Source organism: Capra hircus, chromosome 1 (genome assembly GCF_001704415.2).
Source record: "Capra hircus breed San Clemente chromosome 1, ASM170441v1, whole genome shotgun sequence".
NCBI lineage: Eukaryota > Metazoa > Chordata > Mammalia > Artiodactyla > Bovidae > Capra > Capra hircus.
In genome coordinates this window covers 57,089,793-57,113,405 of record NC_030808.1, presented here as the reverse complement: position 1 = coordinate 57,113,405, position 23,613 = coordinate 57,089,793, and the positions used below count along the sequence as shown (strand labels likewise).

The 23,613-nt window shown below is 38.5% G+C and overlaps 1 protein-coding gene across 2 annotated transcripts; it reads right to left on the bottom strand.

The window, feature by feature from the left end:
• Positions 2,844-23,597, bottom strand: SLC35A5 (solute carrier family 35 member A5). 2 transcript variants are annotated; one of them, XM_005674922.3, is made up of 7 exons: positions 23,360-23,597; positions 22,385-22,530; positions 17,424-17,522; positions 15,969-16,102; positions 12,971-13,038; positions 5,867-6,647; positions 2,844-4,468 (listed from the first exon to the last, which is right to left on the bottom strand). In XM_005674922.3, the coding sequence occupies exons 2-7, from the start codon at positions 22,509-22,511 to the stop codon at positions 4,400-4,402; spliced, it is 1,278 nt and encodes a 425-aa protein (XP_005674979.1). In that variant the 5' UTR covers positions 22,512-22,530; positions 23,360-23,597; the 3' UTR covers positions 2,844-4,399. The 2 variants fall into 2 exon arrangements, with proteins under 2 accessions (XP_005674979.1, XP_005674980.1); XM_005674923.3 differs by having other exon boundaries at positions 15,969-16,099; positions 23,360-23,594.

Genomic DNA, 23,613 nt, shown 5'->3' with positions numbered 1-23,613 from the left:
GAAATGAAAAGAATTATGAGAATGATTCATAAATCCCTATGGAAATGAATTTGAAAACCTAGATGGTTAAAACATAAATGGAGTGAATCAAGAAGAGATGAGATGAAACAAAGAAAATTGTGGGGGAAAAAGTAGTTGTCAAAAAAGTGCCATGCCTAGGCGATTTTATTGGTGCGCTCTTTCAAAGCTTCAGGGAACACATAAAGCTGACGTTTTAAAAGTCTTTCCAGGGCATTGCGGGCAATGGGAGTTGGCAGCTCGACCCACACCACATCCGTATGGGATTGCTGGGGACATGGATTGATAAATCGCAGCAGGATTAAATGCATTACCAGCACTGTCAGCAGGTTTCAGTTATCTTGGCAGAGACAGGATGGAGCGTGAAGCTAGTAAAACAGCAAGTGAGGACAGAAATTCCACAGATCTGTTAGGGAGCTTATCGTTGAGTCCATCTGAGCAAAATAGCACCTTCTCACTAAACTATTTGAATTGAAAATTTACTGGTTAATTTATAGCTTTATTCTTTAATTGTAAGTGTTCTGTTTTCATACAAAAGCTATAGGCAAGACGCTTATACTTTATGTTTGTAGGCATTTATAGTAAAGTAGAAAATGGCTAACTCTTGAGATCTGGGATTTTTTTTTTCCTTTAAAGGAGGATATTTATTATCAGGGGCTTCCCTGGTGACTCAGTGGTAAAGAATCCACCTGCCAATGCAGGAGACCCAGGTTCCATCTCTGGGACAGATAGAGCTACTGGAGAAGGAAATGGCAACCCACTCCAGTATTCTTGCCTGGAAAATTCCATGGACAAGAGGAGCCTGGCGGGCTACAGTTCACGGGTCGCAGAGTCAGACATGGCTTAGTGACTAAACAATAGCAACAAATTTATTACTCAATTACAGAAAGTTTGCTCTAGGCTTTAGAGAAGGAAAACAACTCTTTTGGGTTTGGCTTTTTCTGTCTGTGCTCCATACTAGAATGGTAAGAGTTTGTAAGAAAAATAAGGACTTAAGTAAAAGGAGGACCTGGTATGTTTTGGGTCAGAGCTGGGCCTGTACAAGAGCAGGATTCCCTGCAGCCACACATGGCCCAACTCAGCTCCAAGCTGTTGCTTCCCCATGAGGATTCAGACACAAAAAGCCTTAGTTATAAACAAAACTCTTTCCTTAGAGTCTCCTCTGCATATGGACCTTGAAAACCTCTGCAGCAGGACACAGCTGGCCAAGGATTTGGGATCCTGGGTCTAAGCCATCTTTCCCTCTACAACCAATGGCCATACCCTGCTTCCCCTCAGGATTAGGTGTATTCCTGGATAGAAGTTTGATCCTAGGACCAGTGACAAAGCTGCAATCAGGTCACTGCAGGACATACTTGTGGTCCAACCAAAGGCTATTCAAAAACTATGGAGAGAGCAGATTCAGTGCATTAGTTATAGATCATAACTGCTTAGAAGAGTATCTAAAAATAGGAAGTTCAGTTCAGTTCAGTCGCTCAGTCGTATCTGACTCTTTGCAACCCCATGAATCGCAGCACGCCAGGCCTCCCTGTCCATCACCAACTCCTGGAGTTCACTCAGACTTGCGTCCATCGAGTCCGTGATGCCATCCAGCCATCTCATCCTTGGTCGTCCCCTTCTTCTCCTGCCCACAATCCCTCCCAGCATCAAAGTCTTTTCCAATGAGTCAACTCTTCACATGAGGTGGCCAAAGTACTGGAGTTTTAGCTTTAGCATCATTCCTTCCAAAGAAATCCCAGGGTTGATCTCCTAAGGGACCTTGGAAATCACTTAGTCCAACTTCTATACCAATGACAGAATCGCTTCTGAATCATCCGGTTGATAGAATCTCTCCTTAACACTTCAGTGATGGAGAGTTTACTACTCCTCTTTATTACTCTTCAGGAGGGCCCTCTCCATTGTTGGAAAGTACCATTTGTTAGAAGAGCCTTCTTATAAGGAGAGAATAAGCATTACCTCATAACTTGTTCTTTAGAACAGAAGTCTACTTTTTCCACATGACCTTCGTTCTTCTCAGATTATGCACTTGATACAGGAACATCCAAGATGATAAGATGTGGTTTCTAGACTTTTTACCTTACGAAGGTATGAAGAGAATTATTCTATTATTCAAACAGTAGCACCCACGAAGTACAGGTATCCCTTGGGATCTGCAGATTTGTTCCAGGACCTACTGAGGATACCAAAAGCTGAGGATGCTCAAGTCCCACAGACTGCCCTTCATTTCTTCAGTTATGTATCTGAGGATTCAACCAACCAGTGATCATATAGTACCATATTTATTGGGGAAAAAAATCTGCATGTAAGTGGACCCATGCAGGTTAACCATGTTGAGGGGTCAACTATACTCCAGTGCATCCATATCAGAACTTCACATTTTATTTAGTTCCAGCTCCTTCCTTTTAATTTGTAAGTTAGCACAAGTAAACCTTACTTTAGGCAAGCAATGCTTTCCTGAAGACGGTGAAAAAAAGTAACTGTGAATGAGGAAACCAATCTCTATGAATTAGTGGAATCTGCTATTTAATATATTCTGTAAGCAATACCTTCACAAATAATATTGTTGCAATTTTATCTGTCTCATAAGTATGTTTTGTATGCTATATTTCTTCAAAGTGAGGTCTTCCTAGAGCCGATTTTCTTTGCCTTTAAAATGAACTACCATAATAAGGTAACCTTCCTGCTCACAGTACTCTGATGGAAAAGCTATGACTAAGGTAAGAATTTTGTTATTCTCAGAAGTTAAGATCTCCTGAAAGTTTTAAAACTTTTGAAATTAAAAATATTCTGTATTCCACCTCATATGATAAAGTGGCAACACAAGGTAAGGGTTTAATAATTATTTTATTTATAAATTTCCACCAATTCTTGCCATTCATATTATTCTGGCTATCACAGATGGATTAATAGCATTATATTTATCTACATGAAAATTAGGGGGAAAAAAGACATACAAACTGTATGAAAATGACACCTTAAAGCTCATATTTACAGTACTCTGTAAACACACAGGCCTATTAGCTGAAGTCAGCTCTTGTCCTATCGCCATCCAGCTATACAGTCTTGGGCAAATCATTTGTTTCCTCATTTTTAAATTACCTATCACCTGACTTTTCTAACTCACAGACTCAATTGGATGCATGCAAAAATACCTCTAAAATACCATGCAGTTTAAGTGTGAAATAAGTTACCATAAAGTGCTTTATTTATGACTAGCCTTCCTCTTTTTAGAGTAACACTATTCATAGTTCAGTAAAAGTCATTTGTTTGCAAAGTGACCCTTTTAAAAGGAAGTCTTCGGCACCTAGTCTTACCAACAATCTGGCAGGATCTGAAGCCAGTGGCTTAACCTTTAGGAACAGAATATGCTATAAATATATATAATAATCATAACTTCTATTTAATAACTAATAAAAGTGGCTTATTAGTTCTCTGAAATAGAATAATCCAAAAGTGACATGCTCAAACTGTGGAGAAAAAACCCATCACAGCTGTAACTAATGTAAAATACAAGAGATAACTGAGGACTTTCACCTAAATTGAAGCTTTTTGTGTATAGAAAAACATCAAAGGATAAATCACTAAAACTAAAATTCCCTGAAAATTCCTAAAAATTAAAATTCTGAGATTTTTGTTCAAAATTTTGTTTCTTTGGCAAAATATTTAGCACAGACTACATTATTCTCAAATCTATGTTGTGGCCTTCAATCAAATTTTTACAAAGAGTCACACTGCTTTTTAATTACAAAATGACTATCTCCATGACCTCAACATTCAAAGGACAACCTAAGTGACATTTATGATGATAAAAAAGGGAAGACTATGGCATGCAGAGCAGAACCACAAAATTATGAAAATCTAGCAAACTGACCTCTATTTGTATGCTTATAGGGTAAAGCTAACATGATTATCACAAGTTTTTTTTGGAATGGAGGAAGAGGAAAATAATCTGCAAATATATCTTGACTTACTCTTTGAGACCCCATGAACTACAGCCTACCTGGCTCCTCTGTCCAAAGAATTGTCCAGGCAAGACTACTGGAGCAGGTTGCCATTTCCTACTCCTGGGGATCTTCTCAACCCTGGGATCGAACCAGCATCTCCTGTAATGGATTCTTAATCACTGTGTCATCTGGTAAGCCCACAATGTACTAAGTACCACGTCATTAATGCAGTCTCCATACTATTACTCTTATGTTAAGTTCCTTAGAACTTTTTAGTCTTTAGGTCCTCTAAGCTTTGGTTGGAATTATTTTGGGAATGGTTAGATATATGCAAAGAGTTTTATGCTTTAGAAATGTTCTTGGTTTATCAAAGTGAAAAGATAATTATCACACAGAGTGAAAATGTTTGTGAGAGCTGCCAACTATTTGGGTACCACTTAGAAAGTATCTTCATCTGATTCAATATCACTCTTGGGTTTGGTAAGTCTTTCCAGTTCTTCTCCATCCTAAAAGGAAATATGAAATAAGTAATTAATTAGGACAAAACTAGAAATGCTCCATTTTCAATGACTACTAATGAGAACCTTTACTAACAAATCATGGATCTTATTTAATTAAACTATAATCTGGCTAAATGAAATGAAATACTTATTCTTGGAAAGTTAATTTTAGACATATAATGAGATCATAAAAATTGGAATGCACTTCAATGTATTTGAATTTCAAAGTTAACAAGAGCAAAGTAAAGCGTGCCCTCTGCTGGTCCTGAAGGGAAATGACTAAAGGTTGCAGAAATAGGTATAAACTAGGTGTTGTTACCTAAACTCATTTTACCTAAAAAAGTAGGGCAAATGGTGTTATTAGACTTTTGGAAAAGAATACAGAATTTATAAATCTACACTCTGACTAAGATCAAAGCAGGCTTCTTGTTTTTCCATCTTAAGAATCTGTCATATCATCACTTCAGAGGCATTAATGAGGGAAGTTTTGCCATGAACTCTAATAAGCAATAAGCTAACTTTGTCTCAGAGTAAAATGTTCATTGTATGAACTATCACACAAAGTATGTTTATTGTGCGAACTATCTCATGGGTTCATGAGAACTGTAAATTTAAACCTAGATAGAGGACTCTATCTCATGTTTTATTTAAACATGTATCTAACTCCTAACTTGAGCCTTCAAAAGATCACTATTCATTTGCTAATAGTATGACTGGCAGACCTTCCTAAAACAATTATAAGCACTTAGAAGAATATTCAGAATAACTGCATATGTACTTTTCTAGAAAACAGTTTAGGTCAACCTGCAGAGATCCTTTTGGGGACCACCTTCTTAGTGAAATAAACAAGGCAAGTCCTTCAGGAACACTCTGGTTTATGAGTAACTACCAAGAAATGGAAGCAGCCAGGCTTTCAATTTAGTGATACATTTAACAAGACTTACTAATGTTGAAGATCAACTTTTCTTATCAAAGAAGCTTTTTTCCTCAACTATGGTGAAGTGAGAAGAGTAATGAATGGATAAGGAGTCAGACCTCATGGGGTTGTTACAAATTCTTTCACTTACTATCTGTCACCCAGTCAGCCTCTTAGAGTCTGGTTCTTCATTGTAAAACTATGGAGACTAGACAAGATAACCTATGAAGCATCTCTGGCTCTATGACTCTATAATATTCTATGATACAGCTAATGTATAAGGCCCTTGACACTCCGATTTATAATTTTTTTCAACCCCTGACAGTACTATCATGAGCCCTTACACACAAGGAGTCCAACAAATGTTGAATGATTTTTTAAACTCACAGAGATCAGATATATCCTGTGATAAAACAGCCCTGATCTATTTCTTTTCTTGTATAACCATGCTTTAAATTTGGGAAGCACCAGCATCTTCACAAACTTACCCCACTGGAGCGCTCCCAAAGAGTGCCACTTAGATCTCGAATCCTTTCTTTCCTAGGTACGTATTCCACACCTTGAGGATTGCTGGCATTGTAAATAAGTATTGAGAGAAGAACTGATGGGGCTTCTAAGAAAAACTCCAGGGAGGGCCTGAAGTTAAAGACCAAGACAGACACCGTTGTGATGACGACAGTGGTGACCTGTGCCATCAAGACATGGAACATGTTATCCAGGAACTTCAGAATAAAGGCCACTGAGAGGCCCTGGAATGCAGTTACAAAAATAAGGGCTACTGAGAATGCATTGTGGCCATAAAATATCCCACAATTCTTAATCTGATCACGGTTACCGCTCTGAAGGCCCAGGGTCAGTCCATTAAAAAGAACACCAAAGAAATAGAGTTTGCTGTTCTGTATGAAAATGCTTTCGGTGATTTGGTTCCCTTCCTTCAGTATCTTTTCATTATAGATATTGGCCATCGAAGAAATAAAACACTGGACTATAATAAGAACATGGCCCAAGCCAAGACGGATGTGACTGAAAACTCTGGCCGTCGTGTTCCACCGAGCTTCAGAAAATGTCCACTCCTTTGCTGTGCAATTGTCTTTGCTGGGACACTCACTTCTGAAGAGAAGACAGGAATTGGATGGGCTGAAGAGGGCGTCATGATGAAATCCATGTCCTGCCAGGCTATGCTGTGAGGTCTCAGTCCCAGAAGTGAGGGCCACAATAGACAAAAACAGAATCAGGAGGGAAGCCCACTGTATCCCGTTTAGATGTCTCCTGTTCAAAGATGAAAAAGGAGATTTTTAATTACTCATTTTCTCCCCTCCCACATCAACTGTTTCTATTGAAAACTCAATTACTTGAGTATTTGGTTGCCTGAACCACACCATTTTTGCTAGCATTCTCTACAATTCAAGTTCAAAGGAAACCTGTTGGGTGAGTCTGCTTCTTGAATTTATTTTTATTCACTTTTTAGAGTAATTGTCCCTTAAGGCCATCCAGTCATTTTTCCTAGGTGTTGCTTAGTTGCTCAGTTATGTCTGACTCCTTTGCAACCTCCCCTAGGCTCCTCTGTCCATGGAATCATCCAGGGAAGATTACTGGAGTGAACTGCCATTTCCTCCTTCAGGGGATCTTCACATTGTAAATTTCCTTCTAACTTTTATGTTTAACCAAGTCTCCTTTCTACTCTGAGAGCTGATCTTAGTTGTTTGGTACAATCACTTTTTACCTGGGAATAAAGTACACTAAAGCAGGAATTCTTAATCTAGTTTCCATGAATTGGAAGAAAACGTGATGAACTTTTCTGTGAATTCTTACAGTGTGTGCCAAAGGTTCTATAATACATAGGTGAATTTCTGGCCTTCCCCACCCTCTCCAGGAGACCCTTAAAAGCTCTGTCAAATTTTCAAAAGTATCCATGATCCAGAAATGATTTGAGGAAGTTAGCTCCCTGATCCACAGCCTCATCATAAGGTATTACACCCCAAACTACTGTTGGATAAGGCAAGTTAAAAAATATATATATATTTTTAGTGTTTGTTGACAAAGTATTTATTTACTTTGTCCAGCAACACATTTTGAGAAAAAGAGCATGTAATGATTATTATTCCATCTTCTGAATTCAGTTTAACAGACATTTAATGAGTAGCAACTATGTGCCAGGCATTCTGCAAAGAGAAAAAAGACTTGGTCTCCATTCTCTAACAGTTTATACTTTAATAGGGAGAGTCATACCTAAATGATGACAATGTAACGTGTGACATGTGATACACAGAACAACTAGGGTACATTGAGGAAGGAACACTTGAGTCTGTAAATAGAATCAGGTATTGCTTTGAAGAGATGACACTTAAGCTGAAAGATGAAAAATAAACGGAAGTTTGTCATGTGAAAAGAGACTGATATATCCGGGCAGAGGCAAGAGTCTATGTAAAGGCTAAAAGAATGTATATTGACTAAGGAAAGAGGAGGATGGCAGTCAGGTGGGAACAGCCAAGGAGGCTTCTGGAGGTGACAACATCTTTAAGTTTGAAGATCAGTCAGTCAGATGAAGAAGAGGGATACCAAGAATAGAGCAACATAAACAAAGGCAGACGTGTAAAGCAACAGGTGAGAACTAGAAGTAAGAATTCTGGAGCATTTGTTGAGCATCTACCATGGGTCAGGCGGTTTGTTCTAGGGCAGGAAATGGTGTTCTCAGAGGTTAACTGACTTCCCTAAGGTCATATATTCATGAAAGCAAGGAAGCAGTCCGAGTCATGGTTTTGTTAAGTCCTCCTCCCGGATATCAATACAATTCTGAGTACCCAGTATGCCTATATGAGAATACATGTTTGATCTCACCAATGCTTCCATGCAGTTTCATGCTGTGAAACTGCTAACTAACTACACAGTCTTAAAGGCAGCACTATCTGATCATATTATCATATATTCTTGTGCAGACACTTTCAAATAACCAGATCTAGCACTTAGTGATTGGACTAGCATAGTCTTACTTCATGAGGTCGGAAACTGTTAACTAGTCACTTACATTTCTGAAGGTGCAAGTGGCACACCTTCAGTGGTAGAAAGCTAATGTGATGGAAACTGAAAAGACACAGATAAGTACTTAATTTATAAGAATCATCATATAAGCAATTACTATGCATCAAGATAAAAAGAGACAATGATAATACTCGACAGGTCCTTTAGAAGCTATAGAATTTTCACTAATATTGACAATGAGGAAAAAGAACCAAAGAAAGTAAAGCCTTATACAAGCTAAATGGTACCTAATACAAGTAATTACTCATTAAAAATGTTCTGGGGAAGGTTAAAAATTACTAAGGACTAGGCTGAAAATAGATTTTCAGCAAAGAAAATATAACAGTAAGTTATTCTGTAAAGTGAGCTAAGAATCTGTGCTCTTAGAAATGATGACTGATTATGCCCAGAAGAGTCCTCCTCAGTTTAGGGGATGGACTCATGCAGAAGCTGAAGCTCTAATACTTTTGGTCACCTCACTTGAGCAAAACGCCGACTCACTGGAAAAGACCCTGATGCTGGGAAAGATTGAGGGCAAGAGGAGAAGGGGGCAACAGAGGATAAGATGGTTGGATGGCATCAGCAAGTCAATGGACATGAGTTTGAGCAAACTCAGGGAGATAGTGAAGGACAGGGAAGACTGGCGTGATGCAGTCCATGCGGTTGCAGAGTCGGACACAAGTTTGAAACAGAACAACAGCAGACACTCAACTGACCTCTCCACTGCTCTGCGAAACATTCAGATTGGTGTGTGGAGCTGAAGGCTGCTGACTGGAAGGCTGCCTGGTGAACCCGAGGGCCTTTCCTCCCAAGTGAACTTTCTGCTCAAAAAGTGTCCATTCCAAAACTTGTTTTTGCCAGGTGAGCTCATTATTCTAATCATATATTTTAATGATTATAGAAACCATAAATTATGTGTGAAAGAAAAGGATTGCTATTTTTAAGAAAACTAAGTTGAAAGCTTTAGGAAGATTAAAGGCAAATCACAAGACTTAAAAAAAAAACTGCCTTTGAATAGTTGCAGGTGAGTTGTAAGATTGAGGAATGAATAATAAAAAATCTACTATAAAAATATTTTTAAGGCTTGTTCCACTTTAAAGAAACTGGAACTGGAAACCATGGATGATGTGTAATGAAGGTAGGTTCAAGCAAGAAAGAAGCCAAAGAACTCCTATCAGCAAATCCCAGATACACACAAAGGAAAGGCCTTAGCTCTTCATCAAAGGAATGATGAATGGAAACTCACATATCTTAAGTTAAATTTTCTAAAGTGTGTATATATATGTACATACACATACACACAATACATATAAATACCATATTTGGTGGTAAACCAAGGCAGAGCAAGAAAATATTTAAGTGGAAAAATACTTTTTTTCAAGAAACCATATATCATACCTTTCTAATTAGCACAGAGGATGACCAGGGACATACTTATCATGAGAAATTATAAAAAATATTTATCATGTGAGTGAATGGTTTTGGGGAAATGCTTATATTACTGAGTGGCACTTTTGTTTTTCCTGCTACTTCTGAAAGTAAAGTTTACCACAACTTCCAAGATACCCATCAAAGTTTCAAAATGTGTTTTTTAATAATTTTTTCCCCTGCCCTTTGAAGAAATCAGAGAAATTCATATACATTTTTTAGGTAAAATTAAGTGCTGTTCCTGGTTCTGTTCCCAAATCTCGATGTTCAGGTTGAAATATTATTCCCTAAAGCCTAGCAAACAAGATTATACAACTCTGCCAAGCCTTAAGAGCAAACCAATGAGGCTTTGAGGCATGCTCATTATATTTCCACTTTGAATCATTAATTATACTTCAAAGAGGGAATCTATGCATTCACATGGGGTTTAGAATAAGACATTTGGATAGTGGTAGTTTTCTTTTTCTCACTTTCAAATTCTTACAAGTATATTCCTGCATTAGTCATCGGACTTTTTTTTTTTTTTCTACCTGTATAGCCTTATACTCTTTACCTGTATGGGAAAGGTATTTGATGGCTTTGCCAGAGTCAACTATAAGACAAGATCTTCAATATTCTAAATGAGTTATTTATGGCAAACAAACTAAGAACTTGTGATAAAACTCAAACTATTTTTAGGTGAAAATTTTATTGCAAAAGACCATCAAAGAGTCACAAAAATTAAGTTACATAGGGGAAAACAAGCAACATACATTACCACCAATAAAAAGATCAAAACAGAACAAAGTTGATTTTAAAATTAACAGGTAATACTTAAAAGGTATTTCTGTAAAATACATTATTAGATTTATTATATTTTAGCTCTATTATTTTAAGTAAGTTCAGGGCTGATTTGTTAATTACTCAAACTAAGACTTACTCTGGGAACTAAATTAAAGTTCCTAGAAATAATAAAAATGGAGTGATTTATTGTTTCTTTACCAAGTAACTTCTAAGTATTCAAAACAAAGAGATATTCACAAACTTAGAGAATGAACTTACAGTTGCAGAGGGAAAGAACGGAGTGAACGTATACTAGGGAGTTTGGGATGGACATGTACACACCGCCATATTTAAAATGGATAACCAACAAGGATCTACTGTATAGCCTCGATGGGAGAGATGTTTGGGGAAGAATGGATACACATACTATGTATGGCTGAGTCCCTTCGCTGTTCACCCAAAACTATCATAACACTGTTAATCAGCTATACCCCAATACAAAATATAAAGCTTAAAAAAAAAAAACAAAAAAAAAATGCTAACAACAAAGTAAACAAATGCCTAAGAATCAATACTACTGCTTTGAATACTAAAAGGTAAAATACATGAAAAAAAAAGTTTGAACTATAGTTCATAATGTTGTTTGCCCCTCTGCCCCCAGCCTATTCACCTAGACTCCCTCCTCTGCAGTCAAGGGGAGCTGCCCAAAGGCTGCAAAATGCTTAGTGGCTCCGGGCTCCAGGCAGACCCGGTCTAATTGCACTTACCATTAGTGGTCCTTATGGGATTAAGTTAAAATAGGGTGGAGAGGCCCTGTGGAGGCCTTAGGGTTTTCTGGTCACTGCCTGATGGAAAGCCTCCCCACATGGCTGCCCACATGGCAGTCAGGGCACCCTGGGCAGGGCTTTTCCAAGTGGCCCTCACCTCAGCCTATGGCCCTGTTCATATGCTGGAGTCACTAAAAAAAAAAGCAACCAACCAACTCGGGGCACAGCTAGAGCTACTGGCCAATCTCAAGCCAGGCAATAACATACTTTTAACCTTCTTTTTGGTAAAATCAGTTTTAAATTAATATAATTTTGCTATAATACTTATGCATTACATAGTAACACCATGCATACTCATAAACTGTCATATCATAGGAAAAAACGTTTTTTAAATTTAAAAGTAAAAAAAAAAACTCAAACAAAACAAAACAAAAAATGCATGTTTTTGAAACCACTGCTCCCCTAATAGTGAGCCTTTTTGTGTGTCAGAGCCAATATTTTTTCCTTTATGGAAATGAATCTCGATATTATCACAGTACTCAATATAAAAATACAATTGCTTACATATGTCTCCTCAGAAGCCAACTTTTATCCTACTAAGTGACATTCATGCTGATTTTAAAGACTATAAAATGTTTTTGGATTAGCATTCTTTACTTACTAGTTGGGCTGGATTATTCTCACAATTCATAAATGAAGAGAGTGATCAAAAAGCAAATTTCAGTTACTCTACATTTAAATTGGTTGAAATGCTATGTTCATTTTTTCCCCCATATCTTACATCAACCATTAAACTGAATGCTTCCTCAAGGTAAAAAGAAAATCTTTCCAGAATACCATATAATTTCTAAACTGAATGCATCAAGGGATTCCACAAATAACTGCTGAGTGCCTATGTACCAAGCCTTTCACCCTTCTGTGCACATAAATTATGAAAACACTCTGTCACAGTACACTGAGAAAGAAATTAAAAACAGAAAGTGAATGTAAAATTAAAACAATCACAACAAATATAACAAAAAGTTATTTTATTTTCCATCATCATCACCATCATCAAATAACAAATTAAACTGGAGTTAAGTAGCCAGATCCTTTATCACCTTAGGACATTGTGGCCTTTGCTTTGCAGCACAGCCTATTTAAACTTGATGCAAATCCTCTGCCAGTTAAAACTTAAATAATATACTTATCTCAAGGACTTTAATAAAAACAGTTTGTCACTTTTTATCATCTCCAAACTCCAAATAACAAATATATTAATTTTAGGAACTTCTTGGTTCCCTATTAACGTACAGAGATTCTATTTAAAAAAAGAAAAAAGCTAATGAATTCTTTGTTGAAAATCTGGCACTAAAAATTAAAATAATTAAAATCTAGTCATTCGTCTCTTTTTTTGAGATGCTAAGGAAAAACATTTCAATGCTAAGGAAAAACATTTCAAACACTGAATCGCAGGCTACCACTGTAGCTGCTTTCCAGATGGGTTAGACAACCTGCCCAATACACAATGCCAATTAGCAATAAAATCCCGGCCTTGGGATTCAGAGGGTATATCATCTGAAACAAGGCGGTGCTACTTTAAAAGTATGATATATGCTTTCACAACATGTTACTTACTTCAGCACTATCCTGAATAGGAGAGCTGTTGTTATAATGCTAAAATTTGAGAAGATAACAGCCATGGCCTAGAAAGAAAGAGAAGATAGAGTTACAATCCAAACAAAGCACTGACCTCAGAAATCTCCCAGCCTGGTGCAAGTTCACCTGACAAAAAGAGCTTTTTGGTCAAAACCCAGAGGGGTTATTAGGGCAACTACTTCACTAGAGGATTAAATTCTATTTTTATTGCAGGTTGAATTTATGCAGATATGATCAAATCATCGTACAGGCTGTTGAAATGTGTTGAAGTTCAGCAAATGCCTGAGTAATAATCTGTATGAGCAGATCTGGAAATACTTATAAACTCTAAGGGTTTAAGTCCAGAAATAATGGTTATCATGACTATAAAGCATATTTTTTCAAGCTCTCAAGGAGATTTATATAGTCTTTTAACGCTGATTCTGTGGGTAGAGAGAAAAGGCAAGTACTGTTAGGCTCATTTATACATTAGGAAGACAGAGGTATAGGTTTTTAAGCATTTTTAATGTTCTAGAATGAAATCAATTTACTTGGTTGAAATATAGTGATTCAATATCAGTGATTCATTACCAAACTCATACTTGACAGTCCTTTGGATTTATTCCCATTGTTCTGAACAATGGGAAAAAATTAGAAGAGTGCTAGCCAGATTTTTATAAAGGTTTGTTTCTCTGAATTTAGTCAAATTGCACATATGAGAATATTAATCTGAATATATGTACATTTTGGCCCAGGAGGTATGAAATTTATCACTAGTCTCATAACTGGATCTGACAATGTTAATTATTTTTAAAAACAAGTCCTACTGCCTTCCTCCTGTCACTTTACATTGATTAAACCCTAAAGAATTTCCACAATCTATACAACCAGTAAATATGACTAACATACAGCTGAATGAGAGAAATGAGTAAATCCAATAAAAACTAGCAAAAACTCCAAGAATACAACATTGCTCTTTTTCCACTCCATTTTTATGGGAACCATTATTTTAAGGTTTTCTCTGTAGATGAATGCTTGCGAACCCCTGGTTAAGAGGAGATGAGAAAAGTATGTGGCTGGTAAGTTGGAAAGTGGTGACTCTGATCAGTCACAGTAACAGCAGTGCAAAGGTCCATAGTGAAACAGCCCGCTGGCCTGGGGCAACATATCCACTCTGTCCAGGCAGTAGTACAGAATAAACAAAATATCAGAGCTCTTTGCCCCCAAACTGCCATGCATCTCTAATTCTTTCCCACTAGGCTTGGGCACAGCAATACACAGACTATGAGTGCCAAGGGATTTATTTTGTAGTATCTGTGGTTGTAAGCGATCAGGAAGGAAGAGCAAAGCAATAAGTTGTAAGAACAGGAAGCTGCAATCTTGCTTCAGTACTGGGGATTTAGCAAAATGGTATAAATTTAGATCTAGTCTGTTAGATAACAACGAAACACAACAAACATATACTTGTTGAATGTGAAAAATTATGTCCTTGGGTACAGGAATTCTTAGATCTGAAAAACCAAAGTGAAAGAATTTAGAAGGACACAGTTTAGATGCAATGAACCCTTACTAAGAAAGTGGACCACAGGTGAAGGAACTTCAGGTGCTCCTCTGGCCCAGGTCCTTGCCTTTTGGCTAGTATGGTAACATATTCTATTTTTATCGAGCAGTTTGGTTTTGCCTGGTTCTAATCTTCTAAACTGTGCAAAAGAAACTCCTGTTCTCTGCCTCAGTGCCTTCTTGAACCCTCCTTTTCACCCCACTCTCAAACTGATTTGGCTATACCTAAAGAGGCTTCAATGGAGAAGGCAATGGCACCCCACTCCAGTACTCTTGCCTGGAAAATCCCAAGGATGGAGGAGCCTGGTAGGCTGCAGTCCATGGGGTCGCTAAGAGTCAGACACGACTGAGCGACTTCACTTTCAATTTTCACTTTCAGGCATTCGAGGAGGAAATGGCAACCCATTCCAGTATTCTTGCCCAGGGACGGGGGAGCCTGGTGGACTGCCATCTATGGGGTCGCAGGAGTCAGACACAACTGAATCGACTTAGCAGCAGCAGCAGCAAAGAGGCTTCAAACACAGGATTAGCGTCAACAGAAATCCTACTTATAATCAAAATGAATGAATTTGCTCTTTAAAATAAAACATATTTTGTTAAATACAGCAACAGAAACCTTCATTTTATAAAATAAAGTTAGAGAGAGGAAAAAATATGTGTGATCCCAAATGAATAATAAGTAAAAGCAGAAGTGTGTGTTAATCGCTCAGTCGTGTCTAACAGACCCCATGGACTGTAGCCTGTCAGGTTCCTCTATCTATGAAATTCTCCAGGCAAAGAATACTAGAGTGGGTTGCCACTTCCTGCTCCAAAAGCAGAAGACCAAAGTTTAACTCTGATTACTAGTGGCTCTCTAAATTGGCACAGGGAATGCCAGGAGAGATAAAAAGCATTTCTAGTATTATCAGTCATGGACAGCATTTAGATTGGAAGGATAGAATCTCTACCCTTAAACAACTTGTTGGTTAAATGACAGGAGTAGCACAGAAAGACAATCATACCAATAGAACACATATCAGCCACATTAAAACAAGTATAAGAGTGGTACACTGAGAATATAATTTTCTGAGTTGAACACTGGAGTCAGCTTGGAGGTCCTGGGTATTGAGATTAGCATTAGAGGTGTGTGACCACGGAATGGCTCAGAAAATAGGCAGACAGGTTAAGATTACACAGACAGAGATGGCTCTAGATTCAGGGATCAGGAAGCAGCTCCCTCAGATCAGTCAGCACGGTGTAATACAGTTATCTTTCACAGTGGGGGAGTCTGGCAAGTGGATTGGCTGTGCTCAGATTCTGGTAAAACCTTAGGAAGGCCAGTGAGGCAATGAGAAACTAACAAAGGTAAGGAAAACAATTGAAAAAGAGAAAAAGGTTAGTTCTGGGATTCATTTCTCTTGTCTTTTCAGTGCTATTTTCTTTGTCATTATTTACTTACAGGCTGAAGATAGGAAAGGACATAGAAGACAATCAAATTATCCAGGAAATAAAGAAAGGCAGGAATGGACCACTTCATGAAATTAAAGAATTCCTTCCAGGAACCACATCTCAACTTTCTATTTTGATGATCTTCTGGAGAAAGAAATACAGCAATAAATATATGACCTTGATAAGAATGCACATACTTTTAGAGGAAGTAACTTACATTGACTCCTGACACAATTCTTTAAAAGAGGCTTAACAAATTGCTTTCATAAGTGACTATTAGTCTTGAGAAATCAAGGACAACACAGGATTTCATTACTGTCTTTCTTCACCCCACCACTGTGCCCATCACTGGTATCAGCAACACCTTAGGAATTACGATTTTCTTAATTTCTGCTAACCTGAGATAGATGTATCACTGAAGAATGCAACTCAGGATACCTCTAGTTTCTCTTACTACTCTGAGCATAAAGCCAAAAGAGATCAACAAGTTAAAATTTTTAAGTGGAAAGAAAAATCAATCACTCGTGCTGGAATTTTTTTTACCCTGCGGAGCTGTGTGAGGGGAGGAGGGGGAGGGAATCACAAAAGGGAGATACGAACTAAAACTTAAATAGAGGGGAGTAGATAAAATTAACTTTTACTCATCCTAGTATGAGTTATTATCCTATCTCTAGGTTTCCAAAAACTTAGCAAGGGACTGTAACAGAGAATGTAAAATAAAATGAAAAATAGAAGTCCATTTAAATTTAAGCCCTAGTAAATAACACATAAATTTTATGAGATAAGAAATGTATTTTACCAACTAGAAACGTCGCACAGACTGAAACTTTAGAAAATGAAAAGACATCTTTTGGGGCAAGCCTTTAGCAGTCTAAAGTTCTCTGTTTACCTGATGTGGGAAGGCAGACCAAAGTAGAAGAGAGGTAAGGTTCAGTAACTGGAGAATTAATAGCCACAAAAGGCTACTTACTTTAGATGTGAGGAAGGATTAGTACCCTTATTTGATAGCTAATGAAACTGGAACTCAGAAAAGTAAAATAATCTGCCCCAGAATATAGTTTCTCTGACTTCAAAGTGGTATGCCGCCTGCCCTAAAGGAAATGAAGACTGCTGCCCAGTACGCTACATATCAAGTTAGACAGCAGCGATTTAGATGATCCTGAACTTGAATACAAACTCACTCCCTATGGGACACACCACAGGAACAAGTCAAGAGACAGAGCAGTGGACAGGATGCTAGGACAGTTGGGGCTCTGACCCCTCCTACCCAGCACCACCTCACAGTTTCTGTTTGAGCCTGTTCCTTACCTGCCAAACATGGGTAATCGTACTTCTATTTGTATCTCAGCATCCTCATATATACAATTAATGGGCTAGGCTAACTGACATAAAATGTTCCTTTGAGTTTTAAAATTTTTGATCCTCTGATTTTTAACCAGTTACATAGTACCATGTCAAGACTCACCTTTCTTTAAAACCCAGAATGACACAAGCGCACAGAAAACCAGCTTTACCAGTTCTGAGCACACATTCACAGTTGTTGGAAGATAATCATATTTGTTCTCTGAAATGAAACAGAAATGTTTTTTAATTATAAATTTTGGTCTACATAATGTTTGTTGTTGTTTAGTTGCTCAGTTGTGTCTGATCCTTTTGTGACTCCATGGACTGTAGCCTGCCAGGCTCCTCTATCCATGGGATTTCCCATGCAAGAATACTGGAGTGGGTTGCCATTTCCTTCTCCAGAGGAATCTTCCAGGGATTGAACCTGCATCTCCTGTATTGGCAGGCAGATTCTCTACCACTGATCCACCAGGGAAACACATATAATGCTTACATATACTAACAGTTAATTTAGAGTTGTTTCTAAACTTAATAGTTAGATTTTAATACTGGTTTACATTAAATTTCATCCAGTTGGCTTTGTTCTTTCCGATGTTTGAATCAATGCACCTAATGTGTTAGTTAGCCCTAACTCAGTCAGTATTTTATTATCCTTGAAACTGAGAGCTACATCTCTCATGTTTTCATTCAAGTTGTTGAAAAAATGTGCTGAGGGGGCTAGGGCTACCAGCAAAGAAAAGCTTTGTGGTACGGCGTTAGAGACCACCTTTTAAATGGACTATTAATTAACAACCAGGGCCTGACTCATCAACCAGCTATCAACTTATGTAGCTGAATTATTACCCAGCTCATGGTTCCTCTTATGTGTCTTATGTGCCTTGCTTAAACCAACATACATTCTGTGATAGTCCCTAACTCAGAGGTTTCCTATCTGTTTCATATCATGGTCCACATAGAAAACATTATTTTATAGGCACTTTGGGACAAACAAGTCCAAACAAACAAGTTACCTTTGAGGTAACAAGAAGGAAGCATCCTGAGGCAAGAGGCAACTGGCCCAGGGCTCTGGGGTGGACAAACACGCTCTCAGACACATCCAAACCCACTGACACATTAGGAAAGGATGTCCCAACTTACAAGTCAATCTAATTAGGAAATGAGATTTGGTTAGTATATATTGACTTGGCTGTTACTTCTTTTTTCCAAATGCTTACAAACAACTTGTTCTATAATTTTGCCAAGGACAAACTAAATTTTATCCAGTACTATTTTGAGGAATGCATTTAAAAAAAAATATGTGCTTTGTTTCCCTTGGTTGTCATATGAAAAAACCAAACTGGCCAAGCAGAAAGGAAAAAAAGCCAACTGAACATTCTTTCTCCCCAGAACATCCTTTTTTCCTCTATTCTGTGGTTTTCCCTGATCTTCTCAACCCATGCATAATCAATCCTTTATTCTTCTCCAATCCTGTAGCACTACTGTAAGCAGATGAAGTGGGGGGTCCCTGGAGAAAGAGAACAGGCATGGCTCTCTTGACATAAGAGATGCCATTTTTAGCTTAAGTCATCTTGTGACCTAAACTTGGCCACAATGCTTATCTCTGAACAGGTCTCAGTAATTAAGAATCTTATGGAAACAAAAGAATGTAGGAATAAACTGTTATCAGTCAAGAAAAGTAACTGGTAACAGTCAGTTTTTGTTACAATTTTACTGTTGTAAAGATACCAGTTCATAAGATATCAGTAAAGATATCAGTTCATAAGATAGTCGATAAAAGCAAAGATATCAGTTCATAAGATATTCGACCATATCAGTTATAAAGACTCCCAGTTCAGTTTCAGTGGTAAAGATGAGACTGCAGTGTTCAACCACCAGATCAAGCAGAACCTATGGGATGGCGATGTTGATCTTTTCTGCCCCTCACAACTTCAGTCAGCTATAGTCTGGATTCTGTCAATAACCCAAGCCCCTTCATACAATGCAGCTTAACTGAAAACTTCCCCAATTTTGCTGTTTGGGGAGACACTGCTTTGGGAAAGCTCTCAGGTGCTCTCCTTACTTGCTATAAGTAATAAATCCTTTCTTCTCCTGATCTTTGGCCTGGTTGTATCTTTTGGTTCAACATCCACCAAGAGATGAACCCAGTTTTCAGGTAACTACCTATAAATCTTTTAACAGTGCTTCTAACATTGTATTATGTTTATTTTTTATGTTGTGTGTCTTACCCTTAAAATGTAAGCTTCTAATAAGACAGGGACCATGCTAGTCATCTTCCTATACCTGGCAGTTAAGTGTTCTGTACTATAAGTACTTACTTAACTGCCTCTTAAACTTCGTCCATCATTAAAAGCTTAGCTAAGAACATCTTTTCCTCCCTTTTCTGAGCTCAAAGCTAGACTGAAATCACATTCTATTATCCTCCATCAATACTTGCTTTATCCTCTGGCATGATATACATGAGCATACGTGCACACACAAAAATGGAGGGCCTCAGACCACAACTTTCAAATTCTTGTCCCCGCTGTTTAACTCATTCTCGTTATTTGTTTTTTTCCTTGCATTTCTCTCATGGCTGATTCCAGATCATGCCACGGTATCATTCCACTCACCTTCTTCCCATACTCACAGTCTTATCCACACCACACCCATTCTTACTGGTTTCTCTTCAGTCCCAGAGAGGACAGCCATGGCCTCACTATTCATCCATTCTCCCCATTAAAACCTTCCCTTCCCTTCAGGAGCTTTGTTACAGTAAGTATTTCCTCTGGCTTCAGTGTATCTCCTTTGTCTTTCTATTAACTGCCTTCTCCTCCTCTCCTACATATATGCTCAAAATTACCAACTTAAACAACAACAACAACTCCATTACACCCAGTTTCCACTCAGATCTTGTCTCCAAACAGTCAGGTTTCTGATCCCACCTCACTACTCCAACTATCTAGTCCTTGAGATTACACCTTCTAATTAGTAATTCCAAAGGGCAGGTTTTAATCCTTATCTCATCCTGATATTGCAGTTCTCTCCCAGTCTTCAAACTCCCTTCTACAAGTCACGTGCATTTAGTTCTCTCATCTTTCTAATTCCTTCTTAAGGTCCTTCTGAGTGTTTGCATACCTGTTAAACCACTGGCATTCCTCAGGTTTCTATCCTTGGCTCTTATTTTCTCATTCTGTGTGCTTACCCTGAATGAGCCCTCTGCTCATCAAGTTTTAAATGTCAATTTAACATTAATGTTTCCAAATCTGTATTCTGGAACATTTAATGCTCACTAAATATATCCACATGAATAACTATCTTCTATTTATTCACTAAACTGACAGTTCCTTGACATGTGTGAAGTGCTACACATTGCAGGACACAGCTCCTGGCCTCATGTGAGGTACAAGAGCTAAAATTTTAATCTCTATGAGCTCTGTCCAATCTCCTCTTCCTCCTTGGTCTCCATCTCAGTTGGGAGCATCATTAGTCTACTGGGCATCTAAACCAGAAACCTCTGAGTGAGCTATCCAATACTTCATCTCCTTCAATCTCCACATTCAATATACTCTCCAAGTCCTGCCTTTTTTTGGGCACACCACACAGCTTGTAGGATCTTAGTTCCCTCGACCAGGGATTGAACTAGGGCCCTCTGCAGTGAGAGGGTAGAGTCCTAACCACCAGACCACCAGGGAATTTTCAAGTCCTGTGTTTTCTATGTTTAGAATATTTCTTGAATCTATTCTCTTTTCTCTATTCCTACTTTAAAATCTTTCATTAGTTTTCATCATCTGTGGCTCGAATTTGTAATAACTTCCCAACTGGCTACTTCTCTTTTCCTTTAGTCTTGCCTTCACCCAGCTATTGTAACAGTCTTTCTCATTTTACCCAGCTGTTTACAGTTCTCCAAGTACTCCCTGTCCCCCAGAATCTACAGCCTAGGGAATAAAGCGTCAGATCCTTAGCATGGCCCGTGGAGTCCTCAACTACGTGATCATTACTGCCCTCTCTAGCCAAGCACTCCTTCCTCCCATCCTCCAAGTCCTTAAAATTTTTCTCAGTAATTCTGAATGACATGTTCTCACAATCCATCCCACTTCTTGATACATCTGTCCATTTTTACAGGCTGCTGCTTCTGTTTTGAATACCTTTGCCCACCTTGTCGTCTTGTAGGTCAATTGTCACCTTACCAGGGAAGCGTTCCCTGATTTCTCTGCAGTCCACATCACGCTCTCGCAGAGAGAATATATCACCTTCTACTCTAAACTACCTCTGCATCTTTGGTATAGAACTGCACTTATTATACTGTATTTTCTTGATGCATTTACATGTATTTTCTCTATTAATAACTGTGAATTCTTGAGAATAAGGTCTACATCTTATGCATTTCGAACCTTAATACTAACATTTAGCCCAGTGTGAATTAAGCTGTTAAAATATAAAATTTTACATCAGGAATAATAAGATTTCTTGAATATGTATTTACCAAAACTAATAACCTGTACTGTTCCACTGATAATATAATTAAAATAGTACCTTACAAATGCCAGGTGATCAAATATATCTCCTGTTTCAGAATAAGTTATATATTGCTATACGCTCAGAAACACCTGCTGACTGAAGCAACAGTCAGATGTTATAATCTGTTCTATAAAAGTTTTGATCTGTACTTAACTGACCCAAATTTTACTCAGCATCAAAAATTTTTCTTGGTAGGAATGTAAGAGTAAAGAATCATATCTAAACATGTTTTATCATTTACATGAAGCAGAGGGCTTTTAAAGATGAAAGTTGCTCAGTCCTGTCAGACTCTTTGTGACCCCCATGGACTGTAGCCCTGGATTGTAGCCCACCGGGTTCCTTTGTCTATGGAATTCTCCAGGCAAGAACACTGGAGTGGGTTGCCATTCTCCTCTCCAGGGAATCTTCGCCACCTAAGGACTGAACTGGAGTCTCCCACTTTGCAGGCAGATTCTTTACCATCTGAGCCACCACATGGTGGCAAACTTTTAAGGGTATTATTCCCATTTTATACACAAGGAAACTAAAAACAAGAAAATGTGGTTAGATGGAACCGCTCCATACATATTCCAAATCTTAACTTACCTTCATTAGCTGAATATTTTACCAGTAGGATGCGACTTGAGCTTAAAGTAATGAATATGGCCCCCAGCAGGAATGTATACATTGCTGACGAGGCGCTTAACATGGGATGACCACAACTGCTTTCCATTCCACTGTTTTTTAATTCCCTTAAAGAGAATAATAAGTTCGTGAGCAACCATGCTGGCAGATTAAGCATAATACAAGTACCACTTATTTGTGAAGAACAGAAAAGGAATTTTTTTAGATGTCTAGCTATGGCTAGACCTAAACCAAAAGTTGAGGAGTACAAGAGAACCAGGGGAAAGGAAATGAAAGAGTCAATTTTATCAAATCTCTGATAGGAGGGGGGAACTCCTTAGACGGTAAAGACAAGAGCCAGGTTAGAAGTGCTGTCCTCTAACCTGGACACTTTAGGACTGCAGAATTCTGCAGAAAAACTATGCTTTAACTTTCATTCTTATGAGCAACTTGGTCTAGAAGATAATTTCAGATTTGTATTTTTCTCCGCAGTAGCGTCTTTCCATAGGATGAAAAAGCCCTTGGTGGGTAAGATTTCGTTGCCATAAAGACCAAATGAAAATATCCGAAACACTACTGTTAATTTATACTGAATTACTGTTGTAAGTAGAAGAAAACTTAAATATCAATGACTCTAAAAGGCCTTCTTTCGATATATTAAGGCTACTAAACTCTAGGCCGGATAGTTAACTTGCCCAAATCAACCTAGTACAAAGACAGCGTACAGGACCTGGGAAACTGATGGGAGACGGGTTGAAAATGCCAACACCCACAGCCCAAGCGGGCCTAAGCCTACAGAGGCCAAAGAGACATCTCCCCTCCTCGGTGAGGACAGGTTTCTCTCCATCATCTAGGAACGCCTTCTTGTCACACATGCGCAAGGGGGATCCGGTCGGCTGCGCCCTCCCCTCAAACGCACGCGCACTTCTTTGCCCTGGGCGCGGGGGGCGCGGTTACCTCGGTCCCTTCGAAGAGCTTCTAGTGGAAGAACGCACATCCTAGAGCTGAGACAATAACTGTCTCGCTCGGCAACAGCAGCAGTAGCGGCAGCTTTTAGGGTCCATAGGCGAGGGAGCTATGGGAGGAAAAGAAAGGCGAATAGGCCTCTGGACAAGACCCTCCTATTCCGGAACAAAAAGCACAATAACGACCCGACGGGGAGTGAGCGGACCTGCCGCCCATTGCGCAGGCGCGCTCAGTGTTACGCTTCC

Excerpts from the sequence above, each read along its gene's own strand:
- SLC35A5 (XM_005674922.3), bottom strand. The coding sequence starts at position 22,511 with ATGGAAAGCAGTTGTGGTCATCCCATGTTAAGCGCCTCGTCAGCAATG. Across the intron at positions 16,103-17,423 it reads ATTCTGGGTTTTAAAGAAAG|AAGATCATCAAAATAGAAAG; the intron begins GTGAGTCTTGAC and ends TTCTTTCTCCAG. Across the intron at positions 4,469-5,866 it reads TTTGGGAGCGCTCCAGTGGG|GATGGAGAAGAACTGGAAAG; the intron begins GTAAGTTTGTGA and ends ATTTCCTTTTAG.